General features: G+C 34.0%; 2 protein-coding genes across 3 annotated transcripts; one reads left to right on the top strand and one right to left on the bottom strand.

Moving 5' to 3' along the window:
* The first annotated feature begins 391 nt into the window (after positions 1–391).
* Positions 392–1897, top strand: LOC140792588 (fructokinase-1-like). The gene is made up of 4 exons (XM_073143667.1): positions 392–899; positions 975–1307; positions 1368–1484; positions 1563–1897. The coding sequence occupies exons 1-4, from the start codon at positions 498–500 to the stop codon at positions 1689–1691; spliced, it is 981 nt and encodes a 326-aa protein (XP_072999768.1). The 5' UTR covers positions 392–497; the 3' UTR covers positions 1692–1897.
* Positions 1898–4911: 3014 nt separating this feature from the next.
* Positions 4912–14759, bottom strand: LOC140792815 (uncharacterized). Of its 2 annotated transcripts, XM_073144026.1 has the most exons (8): positions 14297–14759; positions 12414–12485; positions 10784–10851; positions 9067–9214; positions 8892–8975; positions 8734–8817; positions 6399–6469; positions 4912–5237 (listed from the first exon to the last, which is right to left on the bottom strand). In XM_073144026.1, the coding sequence occupies exons 1-7, from the start codon at positions 14594–14596 to the stop codon at positions 6410–6412; spliced, it is 816 nt and encodes a 271-aa protein (XP_073000127.1). In that variant the 5' UTR covers positions 14597–14759; the 3' UTR covers positions 4912–5237; positions 6399–6409. The 2 variants fall into 2 exon arrangements, with proteins under 2 accessions (XP_073000127.1, XP_073000128.1); XM_073144027.1 differs by lacking the exon at positions 6399–6469.
* Positions 14760–22487: the final 7728 nt, after the last annotated feature.

The following is a 22487-nucleotide window of genomic DNA, read 5'->3' as shown; positions in this document are numbered from 1 at the left end:
AAATGTCGAAAAGCTCGTAATAGTTTTATGTGGTCATATACTAAACTGTAAATACAAATCATAAACAACCCAGATAAAAACTCCTAAATTACATTCATATTAGCATACCAATATATCATCCCTTTAAAAATTAAAACAATTATAATCCAAAAAATTAAAATTAAAAAGTAGATAGAATTGGAATCCGAACTTATCCTTGTATACGAATGCGACACGTTTCCAATAACAAATTCACCCTTGTTTTGAGGAAGTACAGTGGGATTTGTTGTTGACCAACGCAAAATTACGCTATTATTCACTGTTGTAGAGATATACGAAAATTCCTATATTCAGTGCTGCAGACGATCATCCGTTTATCTACTTTATTTAAACCCTTCTCATATTTCGCCTTCTCTTCTCCTTCCTTATTTTCTCTATACAATATCAAACCAACCCCCATTTAGTCTTCTATTCTCCTCTGTTCTCCTCTTCTCGCCTCTCTATTCATTCTCCAAGGGATGGGAAGTGGCGGCGAGGACGCGAGGTTGGTGGTTAGCTTCGGCGAGATGCTGATCGATTTCGTCCCCACCATCTCCGGCGTCTCGCTCTCTGAGGCACCGGGATTCCTGAAGGCCCCCGGCGGCGCCCCAGCCAACGTGGCGATCGCCGTCTCCCGCCTCGGAGGTCGTTCCGCCTTCGTCGGCAAGCTGGGCGACGACGAGTTCGGCCACATGCTCGCGGGGATCCTCCGGTCCAACGGCGTCTCCGACGCCGGCGTCACATTCGACTCCGGCGCTCGCACCGCCCTCGCCTTCGTCACCCTCCGCGCCGACGGCGAGCGCGAGTTCATGTTCTACCGGAACCCCAGCGCCGACATGCTTCTTCTCGAATCCGAGCTCAATCTCGATCTCATCCGTAGGGTAATCTATTAGATCTAATCGATTAAAATCTTGAATCTGTCCATACATGAGATCTCACATCTCGATCTCCTCTAGGCCGCGGTTTTCCACTACGGATCGATAAGCTTGATCGCGGAACCGTGCAGATCGGCGCATCTGAAGGCGATGGAGGTGGCGAAGGAGGCCGGCGCGCTGCTCTCCTACGATCCAAACCTTAGGCTACCTCTCTGGCCGTCGCCGGAAGAGGCGAGGACTCAGATCTTGAGCATCTGGGACCAAGCCGACATCGTCAAGGTCAGCGACGTCGAGCTCGAGTTCTTGACCGGCGACAACTCCCTCGAGGACGAGGTCGTCATGAAGCTATGGAGACCCACCTTGAAGCTTCTCTTAGTCACCGTGGGAGAGAACGGTTGCAAGTACTACACCAAGGTACATATACATGTGTAAAATTAGGAACTTTGGGTACCAAATTGATTATTTTATGGACAGGATTTCCGTGGATCCGTAGAATCTTTCGCTGTGAAACAAGTGGATACCACTGGGGCAGGTGATGCCTTTGTTGGTGCTTTGCTTCGAAAGCTCGTCGAAGACCAATCCGCTTTGCAAGTAAGCAATTTGATCTCTATATCAAGTAAAAAAAATTACGGAATATATGATTGGATTTTGATGGATAATAAATTGTAGGATGAGAATAAACTGAGGCAAGTGTTGAGATTTGCGAACGCTTGCGGGGCGATTACCACTACGAAGAAGGGGGCGATTCCTTCTCTGCCAAATGAAGCGGAAGTGATTCTGCTGTTGAATAAGAACTAGCAGAAGATTTGCGACATTTCTATGATCAATTTGCACTAAAATTTTCCTTACTCATAAGTTTATTTTACTTCACTCAGGTCGAGATTAAGAGGGGTTTTGTTTCTTACTTATCAAATAACCAGAGACTAGCAAGCTCTGTTTACCTTTCTTTTGTATCACAATCTTCCTTTGAATGCAAGCTTCTTTGCCTTTGTGTTGTTGAAGAATCCTGTGCAGATCTGGTAGAAGAACCTGATGCTGAGCTTCCAAATTTGAACCAGTTTTCTATATAAATTTCAGAAGAAAATTAGGAGCTCACACTTTCTATTCTGCAGTACACACACATTACCTCAGTTTCAGGGCAAACAAACAATAAGGGGTATGTTATGTCACCACTGTAGCCTAGAGTGGTTGAGTCCCAGATTCCATTTCAAAATTTTGCGGGATATATACATCTGAGATTTTCTTATTTTGATATCTGAATTTATATCTATGGATATATTATATTAGTTTGAATGCTATAAAAAATAGTGATACAAATGACTTTATATTTTTACTTACAACCTCTAATATACTTCTCATATATATTTAGTGGTTCTCTTATAGATATTAGTAATATGATAAGTTTGTATGGTTTTAGAAAACAAATATGGATATATCTGATAGTCGGTTTGTATTAATGCGAGAACATGATATTTAAATTCATTGTCCTTTCACTATTTATATATATATGGATATGGTCCCTGGTCTATTGGCCTATGTCATATGTTTAATTTTTCCTATAAACATATCATTTAAGTGTTATATGCATATGATTTTGATCTGGTGTGGTTTGTTTCTTAGGATTATTAGTTCAGTTATCTAATTCTTTTGATTAGTTTATGATTAACCTATGTATTCATAATCTAGCAAGAAAAAAATAATAATAAAGATAGTAGTAGTTGGCGACCTTAGCCCCTTGATGCGAAAAAAAATTAGGCAAAGAACAACACATGCTTGAGATGATATTATCTAATAAAAGTTCTTTATTCGTACCAAAATCCACAAGGCTTCTGTATTGTTGTACAGTTTATGGTCAGCATTATAGCTAAGGAAAAAGAAAAGCTGATGCCTATGAGATTGTTAACGTTTCCTAAGAGATCCAGAAAAAGAGGAATCCTTATAGGAGGAAACAAAAAGTTGATAGATGTATATTACTAGCCTATGAGATTCTAAATATCATAAAGAAAAATTGCACTTTACCTTTTTATGGTTTGGCAAAAGTAATCGTTAATCTTTCGTTAATGGGTGCAAGAGTGTCATTTTATAATAGAAAAACTGAGACAAAAATATGGTAGTACTTTGGTTCAGACCATATAAAATTAAGTGCTTAAGGTGAGAATTGATGAAGATTCTAAGAAATTGGATCAAACCACGTCAACATAAAAATATAATTATCTACATCTTTAAACTATTATACTAAAGTATATATTAAATTTTTTTAAGTAAATCGCGTCTACATAAAGTGATTACTGAAGCTCATAAATTTTTTAATTATGACAATAAAATGCTTAGACCAAAAGGGCACTTTTCTAAGGTATATTACTACATAAATTATTGTCTACGAAAGAAATTTATTAAATTAATTTCTGAGAAATAGTTTACTTTATTAACATGGGCACTTATATGACAATAATTATAGTACTTTAATAAACAGTTTAAAAGCTATAATAACATACTAATTTTCTTTACAAGATATAGCAAATTGGTCGAAAACTAACCAGACAAACTCTTGAAAGATTCACTACATGCGAAACATGCTTGTCACTATATATAGTGCTCAAGATATAATGATATAGGCTACAATCCCAAGAAAGGGCACATATATTATGCACGCATGAAGTGTGATTGTGCAAGGATCTAACTAAAATTCTAGCAGAATAAAGCCTTGCTAATAAATACTTTATACAAACATTCTACTAACAATGTAAACTGATATTATTCTGTATGTTGATGGTGATAGTTATGAGATACAGGAAGAAACTATCAAGAGTTGATAAATTTTTAAAGTGTTTGTAAATATAGCAATTAGTGCGGAATATAATGAAAATGGAGGACATGGCTCAATAATTAGAAGGGCTATCCCAATGTCTCTTTTAGCATCACTTTACTTAGGTGGATGTAAAGTTTAGTTCATGTAACCTAGTGATGTGAATGATGTTTTTGTAATATTATTTCGATCTTGCTTTGCATCAAGAGGATATTCTATCTTCTTTTTCTTTTTCCTTTTTTTTTTTTTATCATTCATAGACAGCGAGAGACTCTCTCTAAGAATGGTCATATCAGTCGTCATGTCTCGTGCCAATCATCACTTACCGTAATAATAAAAATATCGGACCAATGCCAATCTACGAGGATCAACCCAGATATGTGTCGAACCGGCTTTGCCTTATGCTAGCCAGTGCCGATCAGCACGAGTCTAACACCGCCCAAAATCCAATAACTCATTAAAAGTTAGTTAAAATTTGGCGACTAATTTAACTAGGATTATCAAATATTATTTTTATACCGATATAAAAAATCTTTAATCATCTCCGTCATTTTATTTTTAATTAAATTTTAATTTTAATTATTAAACTATTATCAAATAATATAGGTATGAATTGACATTACTTACTAACTCATGTTTCTAATTGACTATTGCTATATCTTTAATAAAATAGATTATTTGTAATATTAGCTAAAGATAAAATATTTTTATGTAGATTTTAAATATATATATATATAGTATGTGCCACCTGCACGTAAGGGTATAACAAGTGTGTTCAGCACAACAATCCTTAATTTTTCTCTACCTTGATCCAAGAATTGGTAACTTTGCATGTTGGTAAAATTAAGAGTAGTAAATGTGTGATAATTAGGAGGTATTTGAACATCCTGTAGCAATATATTGTGGAAACAAAGCAAAACAACAGCAAGAATCTGAAACCTATGAAATTACTGTATCTTATCTGCATTTAACTAGCAGAAAGGATATGCACATTCTAACATATACACTGAAGAGGATTAATCCTTTATCTTCCCTATTATTAACATACATGCCCATGATATAAAACTTTAATCTGTTAATTTTGACTCACTGCATTCTTCAGTAAATCCACCTTAGTGTCTGCAATATAACATTCCAAAAGAAAGCTTTACTCTGTTTGTTTCAGTGGTCTGATGGAGGATTTAACTAATGAAAGAAAGCGAGAGTAGAGAATTCTTCTTTTCTGACACCAAATACTTAAATTAAGGTGGAATTCTCAGCCACATTATGTGGAGAAGGATAAATACATCACACCAGAAATCATTGAGAAGCTGTTATCATATATTTACATCTCCTTTAAAGAGTAGCTGAACACTGAAACCTACAATCACTTATCAGGAGCTAGATTCATCTTCCCGTGGTTAATCGAGTGACCAATTTCTTCAACTTCTGAACAATGGGAACTACTCAGAAGCTTCACAACTGGGTAACTAAAGGGTTCCCCATTCTTTAGTAGAACAATTTGAAAAGCCGAAAAAGGTTCAGAATATTCTCTAGACCTGCAAACATACAAATAAAAGGATCATTTATACTGTCTTACCATTGAAGAATAATGTAATTAATGATTTCAAACTGCAGTAATAAGGAACCGCTCATCGGCACGAGCATAATCTTTGCACCTCCAACGTAAGCAGATTTAATAGCATCGCTAAAGATTCCAACAACTCAGACTGAGGTTTCCTAGCATAAAGACCTAATTGATCCACTAGAGTAATGGACCAGGTCAAATGACTCCTACTATCATCAAATGATTGGCTTCTATATTATTCCATAAAACTGTTTCCACTGAAGAAGGGCAAATTCGTGCTGCCATATAAGAAAAGAAGAATCTTAAGCAGTGTTACGAACCAGATCTAAACTAATCTGATCATAAGAATATTATGAGAATTTTTGTGATGATAGCCTCATGAGTTAAAATTCTAATTGCTTTGATTTTGCATGAATTAGAGGTCGGGATAAAAACTTTAAAAAGAAAACAATGGAAGCAAGTCAGAATGGGATAGATCGGTAATATCCGACGTTGCGGCAGAGTCAAAAGGTGGCGGACGGCCAAAAGTGAAGGTGGATAGCTGTAAATTAGGGTAGTTTGTAATGGTCCTGGTAAAAGATGGTGGTTAAGATTTTAAAGTTTGGAAGAGTTATATGGTTACAATATACTCCTACGAAAATAAAGACGATCTAATGGCTAGGATAAAAAATAAAAATAAAATAATAAAATAACTTAACTCAATGATCAATTTTACGATAATAATCAACACATAACTACTCCTATTTATAAGAGTAAAGTCCTAGTGGATTATCCACTTTATTTAAATTTAAAAACGATAAACAAATCTAACTAACTAACTTGACTCGACTGAGTTAACCCACTGCAGATCATAACAAGCAATTCCACTAATGTATTACTCAAGAAAGCAAAGAAAACCAGACTTTTGAAAATACAAAATTCCAACCGTAAAGAGCCATAAAAATTATACTGAATAGACTAAAGTTCAATAAGGTTAGCACTGTTATAATCCTGGATACAGCATGTATCATGTCTCCTCTTCCATTATACATAATGCTTCTGAATTAGTGGAACCTTCAGGATTGATACACTAATGTACAAGATATTGTCTAGATCTTGATGTAGACTAAGCTAATCACTTGTGAGAACTTACAATGAAAGCTATTAACTGAGAGAGTAGGTTGAGGTTGGAGTCTTGCTCGCGGATAAATTCCTCAAAGAATGCTATAAACAGTAGTGCAGGTGTCAGAGAAGATTTTACATAGAATATCCTACTAAGTTTTAACTTGAGAACAACCGAAGTTCACAATTATCTTCTGAGTAACAGAACATGTCATTCCAGATGAAGCAAGGATATGGATATGGGATATGGATACGATCTAATACGAATACGCCGATATGGCAAATCTTAAAAAGTAAGGATAAGATATGCCTAGAATACATAGCTTATATATATCAAATAGAACATGTATGAATTAGTGAATTTTAGTACCTTTTTTTATCTTATTTGAGGAATTCTATATAATCTTGAGTACAATAGTTTATATAAGGAGATCTTCAGTTAACTGATTGAAAGAACTACTGTTCGTAACAAAGAACTAGTATTACAATATATTACTAACTAAAATGTAGGATAAACAAGCAATCAATCTATAAATCAAAAGAAATTGGCTATTATAATATAATTTCCTATTATAGATTATAAAATAAAAAAGCAAACTCAATCTTTTAAAAAATAGAACCCTAAAATCTGATAAGAAATGAAAGGTGATTGTCTCCTTTGATTTGGCTTTTATTGGTATAAATATATTGAAAGCATCTAAGTATCCGAAAAGTATCCACAATATTAATTTCATTTTCAATAATTTGGATGCTTTAGGGGAGTGTTCTATTCCTATCTGAAAGTATTCGATAATGATACGATTTGAACTTCACCGATGTCGTCTCGAGCATGGATTCACTTTAGGAGTATTTTTGTTTCTTGTTTTAATGTTTAATTTTCAAGAAAATAAGTTTTCTGTAAATCACGTTCGAACGCGGGTGGAGTGAGTTCGAACGCGAGTGGAGTGAGTTCGAACGCGGTTGTGAACGCGATTGTGAACGGGTTGTGAGAGTGTGCATTGTGCGTTCGAACGGGGCGTTCGAACGCACTGTGAACGCCTGCATCGTGTTTGCAAATCTAGAGAAGGGAAACAGGCGCGTTCGAATGCCTGCATCGCGTTCGCAAATCCAGAGAAGAGCGAACTCGGTGCGTTCGAACATGATCGAGCGCATTCCAATGCAGTCGGCGAAATTGTATTGTTTAAGGTTAATTTTGAGTTGTTGGTTAGCCTCTAAAAGGATGTGGATGGCAACTAGAGGTCATTATTGATTATTGAAGAATTGAGTTTTGCCTTGCCTTCTTCGTCTTCTTCGCTCTCGTTCTCTCAATCTCTGGCGACGCCACTTTTAACCTCCCTCGACCGGCCAATTACCCTAGACCCTTAGGGGCGGCCCTCTCCTTCCCCTTCTTCCAATTTATCCAACACTTGCCCTAACCCTTTCATCAACCATAACCTTTCCATCACCACTTTTCACCAGTGCCACCCCACAAACGCCGGTCCACCTCCAACCACCATCATCCTAGGATCTCGTGCCTCCATCCACGGATCCTAAACAGACCACCCTGACGTTTGTCTACTAATCGGACGATATCTCGACATCCCCATATTCGATTCACCTGAAACTTGATTTGTTGAAAAGCTCTTTTCTAGGGCTACAACATATCCCAATTTCACGTCAATCCGACAGCAACATCTTTTGGGATCTTATTTCAAAGTCTGTGTCAGATCCAGTCCAGATCAGATAATTGGAAAAGATCGAACCTTAGCCTAAGAAGAGATTGTATCAGATGAGTATCGTATCTGATACAGTATCCAATATGGATACAAGCAAGAGTATAAAAGTATCCGTGTTTCCTAGGTAGTCACTTGAGAGGATCCACTAAAACTGAATCAAACTTTAATGTTCATTAGATTCAAAGAATCATTGTCAAATTGATGGTTAGGATACAATAATCGTGTGCTTGTATAGATCAAGAACCAAACAGGAAACACAATGCACGATCAGGTATAATGCGAGCCCTTAAGTTGTTACACTACAAATAGAACCAAAGAAGAGGCTTTAAGATTCCAATTTTGTGTACAAAGATATAGACTGTTAAATAGACCATCTAAACTAATGATAGAGAAGCAAGCAATAAGCACGACCAACAGAAATTCTGTGTATTTATGTGTAGAGAACTGTAAATACTTAGCATATAGTGATGAATAGAAGAAAAAGTTAGGTAGTTTGCAGAACTAGTAAAATAGAAAGACTTAAAATATATGCAAATTGCCACCTTATATTCTTTGATTCTAAACCGACAAATAGCTTAAAATACTCAAATGCAACTATTTATCTACATTAATATATCAAGACAGGAGAACATCTATGGCGTTAACAGCTACCTGACGCCGCCGGCTTTGTATAAGATAGCAGGAACGAGCTATGACATAACATGGAAGAAAGAAGCCCACAAGCTGAAGAGACACCTGAAAATAAAGAAAGAATACTTAACACTTTTGCCCTAGATGTTTCAAAGCTGAGAATGGTAATGTAACCTTACATTAAAGACCGCTGATACATCCCGCATCACACTAATATCCCTTTCAATCATGAGTATATGGCGTACAAGTAAAAGTACCATTAACTGTGTAGAACCAGAAAACATCTTCAGGCCTCTGTGGTAGTTAATTTATGAGTGCCTGCTACAAAAGTTATCTATCTATCTATCAGCTTACACTGAGAACAACAGTGCGGCAATAGGTAGCACCACTTGAACCTGTAGCAGCATACTCTTCATACTCAGCTTGTAGCAGCTCCTGCTCTGCAACAGCAATGGCCAGAAAATGGGAATCGCGAAGATCAATCCGAGTACCCCAGCTTTGTCTGATAAGGAAATAACAAATTAAGATAAACTTTGATAGAAAATCTTAAAAGAAAATAAAGATGAGTTAAAACAAAATCAAATCTCAGTAATATAATACAATAAGCAAAAACAAGTAGTTTAAAATTTAAAGATTGAAGCAATGAAGCTGATCTCATTTCAACAAACAAGATCAAACAGTCTCTAAAGCAACTAACTACAATACAAGATACTGATGTATAACATATAAATACATGAAATGATGAGGACAGAAGAGGAAACACAAATCAAGGTTACTAAGAAATGAGTATCAACCCCTTCATTAGGAAAACGATAAATTACAAAACTTCCACTGGTTCCTTCGAATTTGTATATTGTTTCATGATTGTAGACAACAAACATAAATCTCAAGTCTCTGTAGCAGGGATTATGTATAACCAACCTACAAACATTCATGCCACTCATTATCTTCTATTATTAAAATCTTGCGTACTTTGACCCAATATGTAAAATCTACAAGTATAGATGGAATAACTTAACATAATATTTGCAGCATCGTGTTGAATTGCCTCAAGTTCTTATAAATTAAAATTAATTAAAAGAAAAACAGCTAACTGAATGACAAATGGACATATCATAGATTATCATTAATCTAAAGGTGTTTGACATAGATGCCCTCCTCAGAACAGTAATTCACACACATATTGCCCAACTGCTAACTTACCCAAAATATACATCACTCACAAATATAAGTCAACACCTATTTGTTGGTCCCCCAAGGGCCAGCGGAAACCATTAGCAATCCTTCACTATATTCTGAACCATGCGAGGTTTTTTCCAGTAAATTGCAAATTTTGGGTTGAGATCAACCTGCATTGGATAGATCTACTTGAATCCTAGTCCAATTAGCTTCAATTTAATGATCTCCCTATTTTGTCCTAGATTTTTTGAAACTAGTAAAAAAAATTTCATATGTTAGCTGATATTCAAGTTTTCAACTAGTAATTACAAAATTTGAGCCGAGAGAAGCCCCTATGGAGTAGACCTAGTTAAACCATACCATAATTAACTCTATTTTCCTACTTGCTTTAACTATGCTTTATTCAGCTCGATACAGAGAGTCACAGGGTTATCTTCAGCATGTGTATCACATAACACTGCAAAGACATGGTAAGTGCCAACCGGCACATCCCATTTAGACTACACTACAATCTTTGTTTAATTATGCATCAATTACCATCTCCAAACCTCGACGATCCAAAGACAAGAATAAGGAAAAGATTATGGACTTCCAAAATTGCTAAATGAAATATGACAGGCATAGAAAAAACAGCAACTTTTGCATAAGATGGTAAAGGAAAAGCATGTTGAAGTTTGAACTAAGAAGAAATCCTGAAATAGTTATGATAGACATAATATGCTACGATACGTACAAAAAATTAAAGCGGAGATAACAGATACAAAATGACAAATGATGCAGTTATATTTTCCCTATGAGATAATACACTTGTAAATGCTCATTTACAATAGAACAAAAGAGATCCCCAATATTAAACTCAAAAACACAAAAAGATTTAAGTTTTATGAAGTACCTAATATCCATGGAAGATATAACAGGAGTAGATCTGGTTAGAGGAGTGGAGTAGTCTGGTGTGTAGACCTGTTAAAAAAGAAATCAAACATGATCTCTCACATATACTTTAACAACTTTAACGATCAATCAGGAAAGCAGAATTGAAAGGATATTACTATTTGATTGTTTTTCACTCACTATTTCCCTCAATTCTTATTTGTAAATTCAAGCAAGGATGGTTTTGCCTATCCATGATCGACATGGAGCGTGTCAATCGGCACAGGGCGTGCTAACCCCATGCCAATCGGCATGCCCCCAACACACCTCTACGCACCGTTGGTTCGTTTTTGGTGCATTTCAAATAAATTTATAAGGGTGCTCAGATATTTTTTAGTTTCTTTGGTGAGGTAATTCTTAATTTCTTATTTGAATATATGTATTAAAGCCTATATTAGTGTCTTTTATCTTTAGATCATTTTTATAAATGGTCTATTTTATTAAAGAAATAGCAATAGTTAGGTAAAAATAAAATATTATTCAACACATAATATAATTAAATATTTTTATTAATTGACAATAGTGCAATTATTAAAAATAATACTTAGTTGAAGGTAGCTAATCTAACATATTCTTATATCAATTTTAACCCAATCTGAATGAATTTGACATATTAATTTCAAATTTTTTAAAATTTGAAAAAAAATTTAAGGGAAATCTAATGTAGAAAGACCTTTATAAATAACAGATCGAGATAATTGAGTTAGATCTATCACTTGTACACCCCAAATTACATTTTGAAGTGTAAATAAAAAGAATACTAAAAAAATCGTGTTTGGTGCCGATACCTAATCAGCATGGCCATCATTAAGCTCAAGTAACCTTTAGTCAATTGACACAAAATTTTTAGCCTTGAATATCACCACTAGATAGTTTACTAATTTATTTACCTAGGAGTAAATTTACTGACTAGTATTACATGTACACAAAAGGCATCATTAAAAGTAAAGGGAAATGCAACACTTCTCAAAAAACACAATTTCAAAATTAATATGCGTAACTGTATGGAGATATGTACTGAAAATAAAGAGTCACGGTATTCGCAGTATGTTCTGTGCACTGCATGTCCCATAAAAGGGTCCTGGTAGCTTATCATGATTTGGGACCATGGTTCATATTCTTCAGTGATGAATCCAACCATTGGATCTATGCACAAGAAACAGTAGTAGCATGCCATGAAACTAGGCAGCTAGATGGTCTTAGGTGTGATTTCTATTCTGTAGGATGATCTCATTGTATATTCTAAATGATATTATTTTGTCGAGTGCTGCTCTCCACTGATGTTCTGATGATTTGCCAAACTATGGATTTCTTTTTTCCTTTTATTACACTCTTTTGCTTGAGTGTTTTGCTGGCTATTAGTTAAGAAACATGTAAAAAGTTTGAGGCATTGATGAATGCAAGGTGCTTGCTTTCTGTGGAGTACCACCCAATTGAGGAATCGAGGGAGTTGCAATCAGCAAAATTCCAATCAACTCCTACTTCTTTGAAACTAGCAACTTGATAGTAGCAAGCACTTGTGGGATACATATATATATATATATATATATATAGAGAGAGAGAGAGAGAGAGAGAGAGAGGTTAAAACTCACCTGGTTGCAAATTTCACAAGTGATATCCCCTTTTTTGTTGCACCATCTTTGGATACATTTTCTATGGGCAAACTGCAACAGAATGAAATAGCACTAAGCCAACAAGCTATACAAATAACTATTTAAAGACACAGAGTTAGACGTGAAGAAATGCATCTCTTAATAGAGATTAATCAAAATAATAAATACCACTTTATGCTGAAACTGATTAAGTTAATTGACATGTGCATGTGAAATTTTAAATCCCTAATTGCATGCATTTAACTGGTAAGGAAGGCCATAATAGCATATCCAAAGAGTTTCTAAAGATATAACACCATGGAAGTGCTTTGCCTGGATATCTAGGTCCATAATAGTTAACTTGCTTCTTTTTCGCCTTGATCCCTTCTAACCTTACCAAACCTGACTTTCCCTAGAATACCTTAGATGTCCATATCAATAACCATAATGTAATGGAAATTCATTATTCACATTTTCCTACAATAGTCAAATTACCTAGTTGACCTAATTATTTTCTTCTGATATTTTGAGTAATAATGTAATATGACACTCCTTAAGCATTCTTTACTTCATCAATACACAGAACCAATTAAGATATCTGCAACAGATATAATGTGATGGAAATGACTAGCTCAACTCTTAACTTTAGCAATACAAAATATCTAACTTGTTTGTTTTCATTTTACTGCCCTTAGCAATCTTATACAATCCCATCCGTTTGAGCTCCTAAGAAAGAGTGGAGATGTGCAATTGGTTGGTATGGGACGGGCATGGTGATACTTCTTTTGTAAGTCCACTCTAAGTCCTTGGCTATTGATGCAAGATACTGCAAATGTGACATTTACAAGTCATTGCCATATTTCACCATGGTTAATGTGTAAAACTCATCCTTAATTGGCAGATCATACATGATGAAAAGAATTATAACAGGAGAGCGTTCAGAGGTTTCTTGAAATCAAATCTATGAAGTTCATACTTCAAAGGCACAGCAAGACATGTCAGTAACTCATCAGACTGAAAATAAAATTGTTGGAGAGAACTTCAAGAGACAACACAAGAATATATGCTTGTATACTAAAAAAATCCAATAACATTTAGAAGAGCAACATCCCACTATGAACTGAATTATGTTCAATATCATCAAATTGGGTCCGCAGAAAAAGAAAATTTGGTCCCATCAGCAGGAGTGAGGCAACAAGAGGGTAACTGGGTAGTCCATTTCTAGATGGTCAATCTAGTCCCTTGACTAGAATGCCATGAGAACCAAAAAGGTTAGAATGACATGAATTGCATGTTCTGGTAACTGTATGAACAGCAAACGCTCTAACACGCACACACAAAATAAAAAAGAAAAGATTTACAAATAATGCGGCAAGCCTCTTCCAGGTATCAAATAGAATTATTTGATCCCAAAAAAAAAACACTGTTTCGAAAGCAGAAAAGTTGAGATTCAGAGAGAAGTAGTATGCAAGAAATCGACTGAAACGCGCATGCAAACCAAGAATCCACACCAAAGGTCACTCACCAACATTATCGCAGAAATAAAATTTCAACCTTTACACTGATAGGAGACAATTCAACCACCAAATGCAAAAACCGAGTAAAATTTAAAGCAGAGGAAAACAGACCAAATATTCAACTCTCATTACAAAGTTAAAACTCATAAAAGAGGATAAAAATCACAACCAAAAAAACCTCCCGCAGAAAAAATCCTAAAGCCAGAGTCCAGCACTTCTAAATTCTTCTTATAAAAGAGAAAAGAAGCAGAAAAAGGATACCCATATGCATCACATAAGTATCCAAAAAATTCCATCTTCAACCAAAGTAAGAACTCAGAGACCCATAAGAGAGAGAGAGAGAGAGAGAGAGAGAGAGAGAGAGACCTTGAGGGTTCCATTGCAAGCGCAAGGGGCCTCCATGTCGCACTCCTCCCCTTCCTCTTGGCATATCCTGCATTCTATCACCTTCCCTCCCTCCTTACTCTCCTTCTCATCGTGATTCATATTCTTATCCATCTTACAATCCAAGCTCCCTTCCTCCCCAACTCCCCCTTCCACCAACGGCGGAGCAACGCACCCACCGCCACCGGCGCCGGCGACCCCGTCGGTTAGGACGCCATTCTCAGGGTCGAAGCACGCGGAGGCGATGATCCTGTCGACGCACACCATGAAATCACCCACCATTTCTCTCTTTTCTCTCCCTCTGCTCTCTTGTTTGGGACGAGGGAGAAGAGGCGATGAACCCACTTTTATAACTTCTACAAGGAGGGGAAGAGAGAGAGAGAGAGAGAGAGAGAGAGAGAGAGAGAGAGAGAGAGAGAGAGAGAGAGACTGTTCTGTTTTCGTGCATAGTACTAAAATAGTAAAAATTGAATTAAGTGATAAAGGTAGGTCTTGCAGTGACAAGTAACAACAGTACCTTTATTTTTATTATTTATTTATTTATTTATTTAGTTTAAGATCTTTGAATGAGTAGTAGATATTTTTGTGTTATACTGGTCGATATATAACAAGCCTAAACTTAATAGGCATACAATACTGTAATAAAAAATTTATTAAATATTAACCCACAATATTTATAGAATAATTAAACTCATGTACCTCCGTAGTACCTAGGTTAGTACGACTCAACTAAGAGCCACGGTAATGGCCTAAAAATTTTTAATAATTAGAGTTAATATCAAGCTTTATGGTTGGAGTTTTAGAGGAAAACTTCTTTATAGGATGATTCTAATTTTAGCCTCCAAATTTCTTTCTTATAAACATGATTATATATTTTAATGACGCCAGTTACAGTTTTCCTCCAAAAACTTTTAATATCATTCAAACCCTGTATTTTGGGTTTAATATCTCAAAAATATTATAATGCTAGTTCTCTGGACTGAAAGTAATAAAATATATTAATTAACTTAACTATAGGTATAAAATAACATTTATATCCTTAAGGAAGTAATTGATTTATAGGTCACATGCCATATTATTTTTTATAAGCCACCTCATTATTTTCTTCGTCAATACTATCTAATCTCTGTAATCCATTTCTCACTTTTCCACTTTTATTTTCCCTATTTAGTGTTTTTTATTTCTTCTTTTTCCATCTCACCTTAATTTATAAGGAATAAGAAACTCATCAGAGAATCTCACCGAAGAATGTGGACTTTGCCGGAGAAGACTATAGGTGGAGTTAGTGTCATTTATCATTGTCACACGATGGTGGTGCTCTCTAGCAAGATATTTGATGCCTAAAAGTTGAGATCGATAAAAAAAGGAATAGGAGATTAGGTGGAAGAGACGGGACAAGAGATTGAAGGGATGAAGTAGCTCATAAGAGAGTATTTTAAATTTTTACGTTTTTTTCCTAAAAATAATAAAATATAATATATATTCCACACTATTGTTGTAGTATTTTTAAAATATTAAACTCAAAATACAGAAACATATTAAATACCCATAAGATAGGGTGTCAATGATAATAAACACAAAACTTGTGGTGATATTTTTATTAAATTTCCCTAAAAATTATTATCGCTACACTAAATTTTTAAATTCTTATCAAAGTGGTACAAATTTTATTAATTAAGCAAGTTTTAGGTTTTCTTAATTAAATCACACTCAAAGAAAATAAATGACACTTTTAAAATGAATTGTTAGTAATTTAGAGTAACTTTTTTTTAGAATAGTAAAATATTTTCATCAAAAGGGATCCTCTTTTGAGCTATCTACAATGTGAAAAAAATTAATTTCTTAGCAAATAATTTTTCTAGACTCTTATCAACTGATATGGTGCTTATAAAGCAATAATTAAATTATATATTATGATAAATAGATTAAAAATCTACAATAAAATAGCAATAATTTTTGTCGAGATAGACAAAATCTACCTAAAGAATAATGCAACAATATGAAATATCATGTTTATTTGTTCTTTACTTTTTCATTAAAGCTTACTAATACATTGATATAAAAATAACACCCGGTACACTCAAAGATGACAAAGAAGATAGCCTTACTAATAGAACAATTGAGACTGTTAACGACTTTAGCCACCAATAAAGAATTGCCTAAAACCCTAACCACTGCCAATACCATTAGCCAAAATAATTATTTAATTTTTTTAAGTATTATTTTGTCTCGCTGAATATTGCCTTGTAATAATAATTTAAGAAGCAAATTACTTCACATGATGCTTCATGGATAATCTACATATAGCAACATCAATATCACCAACAAAGTCATTGCTCAATGCACCATCCACTCAAGCAATTAAGTCTCTATGCAAGAGAGAGTAAAGCATGTTGTATGAGCTGGAGAGAGTTTTGCTAAGTAAAAAATTAGCAACTCCCTCTACCATAGCGAGAGGATTAAGATCCATATTTTCAAAGACTTACAATTTCTTGCTTTTTATATTTCCATGAGAATGTTGAGACATAGACTGAATGTTTTAAAAGAGAGATGTGTATAGGTGGTAAGAACCCACAAATCTAATCTAATAGTACATGACTCAAGTCTTAGAAATAGTCTACTAACAAACCAAGCAGCATGAGCGAAATTGCAACCTAGAAAAAAATGATCAACAGTTCTCGAGGTATTGTTGTAGCATGGATACATGTGGTCTATCTTGGGGATTCTTTTATAGAAATTAACCTTAATAAAAGTAGTACATATAATACACCTCATATAAAAATTTTGACACTAGGAAGAGAATCCTTACACTTGCAAATTAATCTCCACATGTAGCTAGTAAAGTGGGCCAAGAGAGCACATCCAATTACTTATGGAAAATGAGAGAATGCTAATTTAGCTAAGAAATCACAGTAAGGAGTAGGGTCCAGATTAGGTAATCTTTTTGTTACAAAATAGTAAGATCAACTATAATTTTGAGAATATCTGAGGGCAACAACTTATAGAGAATATGCTTAACAAGAGACAGATTTCATCATTCTCTAAGAAAAAGGTTGTTGATAAGTTTATCCCAAAGAGAAAAAAGATATTTTTGGATCAAATCGAGGAGCCATGAATTGTGAAGAATGAGGATATATGAGTCAAAGCCCACCAATTAATAAGCAATGATTTTGAGAGTGTCTTTAACTTGAAAAAAAAAAGAATGAGATCCAAGAGAATCTAGCCTTAGCCTTCACATCTCAGAAAGCTAAGGAGAGGAAATATCCTGCTTTCAGCACTCTGGCCGAAGAATTGTGAGGATTTTTCATTAACCTCTAAGCTAGCACAAGATCTGAACATATGAACTACAAATTTAAATCTCAATGTTTGAGAGAGAGATGTCTTTTATTTTTTATTAAACTGCTATAAAGAATCATGAAGTTATTGAGCTCATGACCAATTGTTTTGGAAAGTAATTTGGAAAAATGGCAGAAGCATTGAAGTAGATAGATATAGAGCTCATGACCAATTTGATGAGGATAAATCAAATTACCAGTGGCAAGCTTTTGATATTTTTTTTTGAATAATAAAATAATTTTAGACTTTGGGAGAAGGAGAGGAATCTCAAAAATATTTTCTCCCACTTATAATAAGTCAACTTTGATCATATCAACAATAATTTTGCATCTAGGAAGATCAATTCTTTTACTAAAATAGATAGTAGACTTCTCGAGATTAAGAATTTGCCCTGAAAGTTGACTATAAAGATTATTTTGGTCGTTAAAGGTACATGCTTTCTTGACAGTAGTTTTCTCATATAGAAGTAAATTATCAATGAAAAGAAAATAAGTGATAGCGCTAAAGGTTGAGAATAATTTTTTTAGCAACAAACAATTCAAATAACATTTTGGATCATACATGTAAAATTCTCATAATTTTGAATTGGAGATTCATTACATTTATAATATTCATTAAACAAAAGTTTCTTGTATATCTTAGTTTAAAAGCTAAAATCATAGAATTATCTCATCAAAAATATTTAATAGGCCAAAGGTTTAGTATAAAGTCATCATATTTATTTGATCACAGTGAAGCTAAACAAGGTCAAAAGTTGCAAAACATTTATAAATGTTAAAGATGATAATGTTGATTGCTAGTTTTCATTTTTGACTTATAAAATTTGTTCTTGTTTACTAATAATCAATGCATAAGTTTTTGAGCCTTAGACACTTAAAATTATTTAATATAAATTTAAATAATATTTGCAAAAATAGAATATATAATTATTTTATTTATAAGTATCATTATTGAGTAGGATGCCCTATGCAATAGAGTAAATCATGTAATATATGATAAGATGATAAATTTTAGTAGAAGTAAAAGAACAATATATGAAAAGTTAGTGATATTAATTAAGGAGTAGTATGAATTTTTGTACACCATTGTTGCAAATGTAAAACAATTTTGTTTGTATGGAAGCGCACTATGAGTCTCTCTATATTATTTATTCCAACTGTACTCGTCACAAGTGGTCATTCGTTGGGATTCTCCTTGTGAATATTAATCGAAGAGTAGTATAAACTTCTCTACACTATTATTTCTAATGTGAAACTATCGTGTTTGTATGGAAGTGCAACATTAATCTCTCTGTACTATTTCCCTCCAATAGTACTCCTTGCAAAGTGGTCATTCGTTACGATTCTCTCTGTTGAGCTTCTAAAAATTCAACTCTGATGACTCCTTTAGTGGTCATCTTGAACCAAAAAGTTTTGCTATTAGTCAGCCATGATTTTTATTGGTTTTCCTCCTCTCTCACAACTAAAATAGTAGCGATGTAAAGCTCTCATCTTCAATCGTTTCATAGTGTTTCATATCTTCACATTTAATCTGATTCCTTATTTGTTATAAACTCTTAATGATGTTCATAGATCGCACTCGTAAGTTTATACTATTATTGATAACTGTTATATTTGTTCATATATTTCTCATTGTAAGATTATTCATATATTTTATAAAGTTAACAAATTAGCTAATTGAATTGACTTGGGATAATAATCAATATACAAGTTCTGGGTGCATGTGAGAAAGATATCTTTTTTATCGGCTTATACAACAACCTCTGGCTATTGGCCATCAATATCGATGCCGCCTTTTTTATGACTAAAGATTTTCTTCTGTTTAAAAAAAGAGTCATGCCAATGGTATTTATATGAATTGATAACATGGTGAATAATTAATCGGAAGCCAGCAAGATGAGGTTCCCCAGCTTGCATCGAATCGAATTAATTAAAATTGGCAAGAAAAATCTAATCTAAAAAAAGTAAAACCTAGGGATGGATATAGAAGTAAGTTAAAAATATTTGTTCATGTAACTAGATCAGCGAATAATATGGTTCTCTACAAGCTAATCCCTATTTTGCAAGATGGTATCAACTTAAATCTTGCATTATTCTGTTTTAAATCAAGTAAGGCCTCCTCTCATAACTAGTCATCAAATTGCATATAACCCAGAATGCTTTCTTAATCGTACATTAATCTCTGTTAATGGCTAAGCTGGCGTTTTATTGTTGGAGCAATTTGAAATAAGCTGGCGATAGGATTTTTTAATAGAAATATTATATCTACAATGAGATAAGATGAAGAAGTCAACTAAGAGGTTTCATAGCCACTTGGGTTTAAAAAAAGTATGGAAGGAGAGGGCAGTGGAAAATTAGAGAGAGAGAGAGAGAGAGAGAGAGAGAGAGAGAGAGAGAGAGAGAGTAGTGAAGAAAGAAAGGGAGAAAATAAAAATCTAAGCTTAGGAAGTGGAGTACCAGATATTATTTATTTCCAACGATCCAAGAAGAGGGGACAAAGTGGATAAGATGGAGATGTTTTGGATTATAATACAGGCAGCATAATGCACCAGAGACCCCACAGATAATTTTACCTTAATATTTCTTCTTCTTTTTTCTCTTCATTTTTCTCTTCATTTTTCTTATAGTTGAGAGGGTAATAAATAAGCGGGTCTAAGTATAATTATTTATAAAATTTAAAACTTACTTTTGATTTTGAAACTTCTACATATTTAACTTACTATATTGAGCAGTCTCAATCAAATAAGTTCATAGTTTTTCAATTGTTAGCTGGATTAGGACACTATCAATTTCAAAAGCTCTGTAGCATGTTGCAATATTAATGTTCTGCAAGATATTTTCATGAACAATTGGATGCATGCAAGAGAGATGAATCTTTCAATTTGGTTTGAAAGTGAGTTAGAATGAATTCATCTCCACCTATGAGTCAATTTTAAATCCTAACACAACTAATTTTGTACCTTTAGTTCAACCTTTTTTAGCATTAGAAAATAAAAATAATAATTTCTGTTATTATTACAAGTTTCCTTCCCAATTATCTCTCTCTTCAAAAATGAAAATATGAGGAATAAATTTGGTCTTGGTTGGATCCAGATTAGGTCCAAGTTTCATATTTTAATTTGCCTCACCTAAACAATTTGGAAACTTTAACTCTACTCTTTAACTATCATGGACTCCATGGGCAACTTGATCACATTGACCACTTTCTAAGGAATACTCATTGATTCATGTTAAATAATCATTTAAGCTTAATCTATTAGATCTGATGTATTACCCTCCTCACTGCAGAAAATAGATAATAGAATATAGAGAGTAAATTTAGGTAAATGAGATTTGAACTCTAAACTTTTAGAAAACTACACTACAATACCATGTTAAATAATTAGTTAACCTAAAAATTGAAGCTATTAAGTAACAGAAGAATAATATATACCATACTTTTAATAGTACCAAATTAGTAAGATAAAAGGTGAATCCTTTCAGTTAAAGTCAGACATCCTTATTAGTATTCAATTGATCAATAATGATTAGTGGCTCCTAGCTTAGAGACTTAAGTACACATCAAGGCATGATTGAGAAAATTAACAAAGAAGAGTATAAGCTGGCTAGAGTCTTTTTAATAGGAGAATATGATAACCACATTGACAAATGATGGAGAGAGGTTGGATAACATTAAGCAAGTTGAAAAAAAAGGTAAGGGGAGGAGGACAGAGTGGAACATGGAGCTGGTTGGTGATAAAGAATGATATATATATATATATATATATATAGAGAGAGAGAGAGAGAGAGAGAGAGAGAGAGAGAGAGAGAGAGAGAGAGAGAGAGAGAGAGAGAGAGAGAGAGAGAGAGAGGAATTTGGGGTTATCTTTGGACTTCCTCCATTTTCCTATTGTTGCTTGGAAGATATGGTTGTCGGTTTCATTAAGAAGAAAGATGTGGGGAAAGGAGTTTTGAGAATAATTTTTTTTTCCAAGTCTAATATACTTTGAAACTTAAAATATGAGATAAACTGAGTTAAAAAAATCGCTGATTAGTATATCGATTTCCAATGAGTTAGCGACATGCAGAAACTTAATGACTACTAAAATAATATTATGCGTAAGAAAAAGTATTTCCAATATAAATTGCCTTTCAGTTCAACAACATCTAGATATAGATTGCTAATCAAATTAACGACTTATATCAAAACTTTTTTCATATAGAAGGGGATACAAGTTGGATACAGAGTAGGAGATAGTAGGACTATGATCTTAACAAGTTCTCCCATGCATTAGAAAGAGAGCGAGAGAGAGAGACTATTAACTATATATTGCATGTAGCCAGATACGATTAGGATTCAAAATCTCTAGAAAAATTAGCTATAATATCATATTAGATAACTAGTGTCGTAAAAACTTAAACTATTTAGGTAACAGATTAATAATTTATACCACAGTTTTAAGACATCTCAGACAGGGCTGCCCGAGGTCTAATACTATGTTGGATAATTGATTGACCTAGAACTTTAATCTGTTTGATTACAAACTAAATAATATATATGGTACCTTCAAGACAACCTAATCTTCTCCAGCATCTTCACGTTCTTCACTAACATAGGATGGTACAATTATTGCGCAATGAATTGACGGTAATTGTTGACCATTAGGTGATCTACATTATTAAGTGTTAGGTACATGGCATATTGATGCCCAATATTAACCTGCTCATTGACAAAATAAGTTTGTATAATTATTAGTAAGTTGGAAGTTTGGCAAAGAGTAGCAAAAGTATAGGGGAGGCAAACACCAAGAGACACAATCAGTACATTGTCCGATAATCCATTCACCATTTCTAACAGC

This window comes from Typha latifolia, chromosome 7 (assembly GCF_019914945.1).
Source record: "Typha latifolia isolate L0001 chromosome 7, TyphaL0001v2, whole genome shotgun sequence".
NCBI lineage: Eukaryota > Viridiplantae > Streptophyta > Magnoliopsida > Poales > Typhaceae > Typha > Typha latifolia.
The sequence above is the reverse complement of the archived record's forward strand: the minus strand, read 5'-3'. Positions and strand labels throughout refer to the sequence as shown.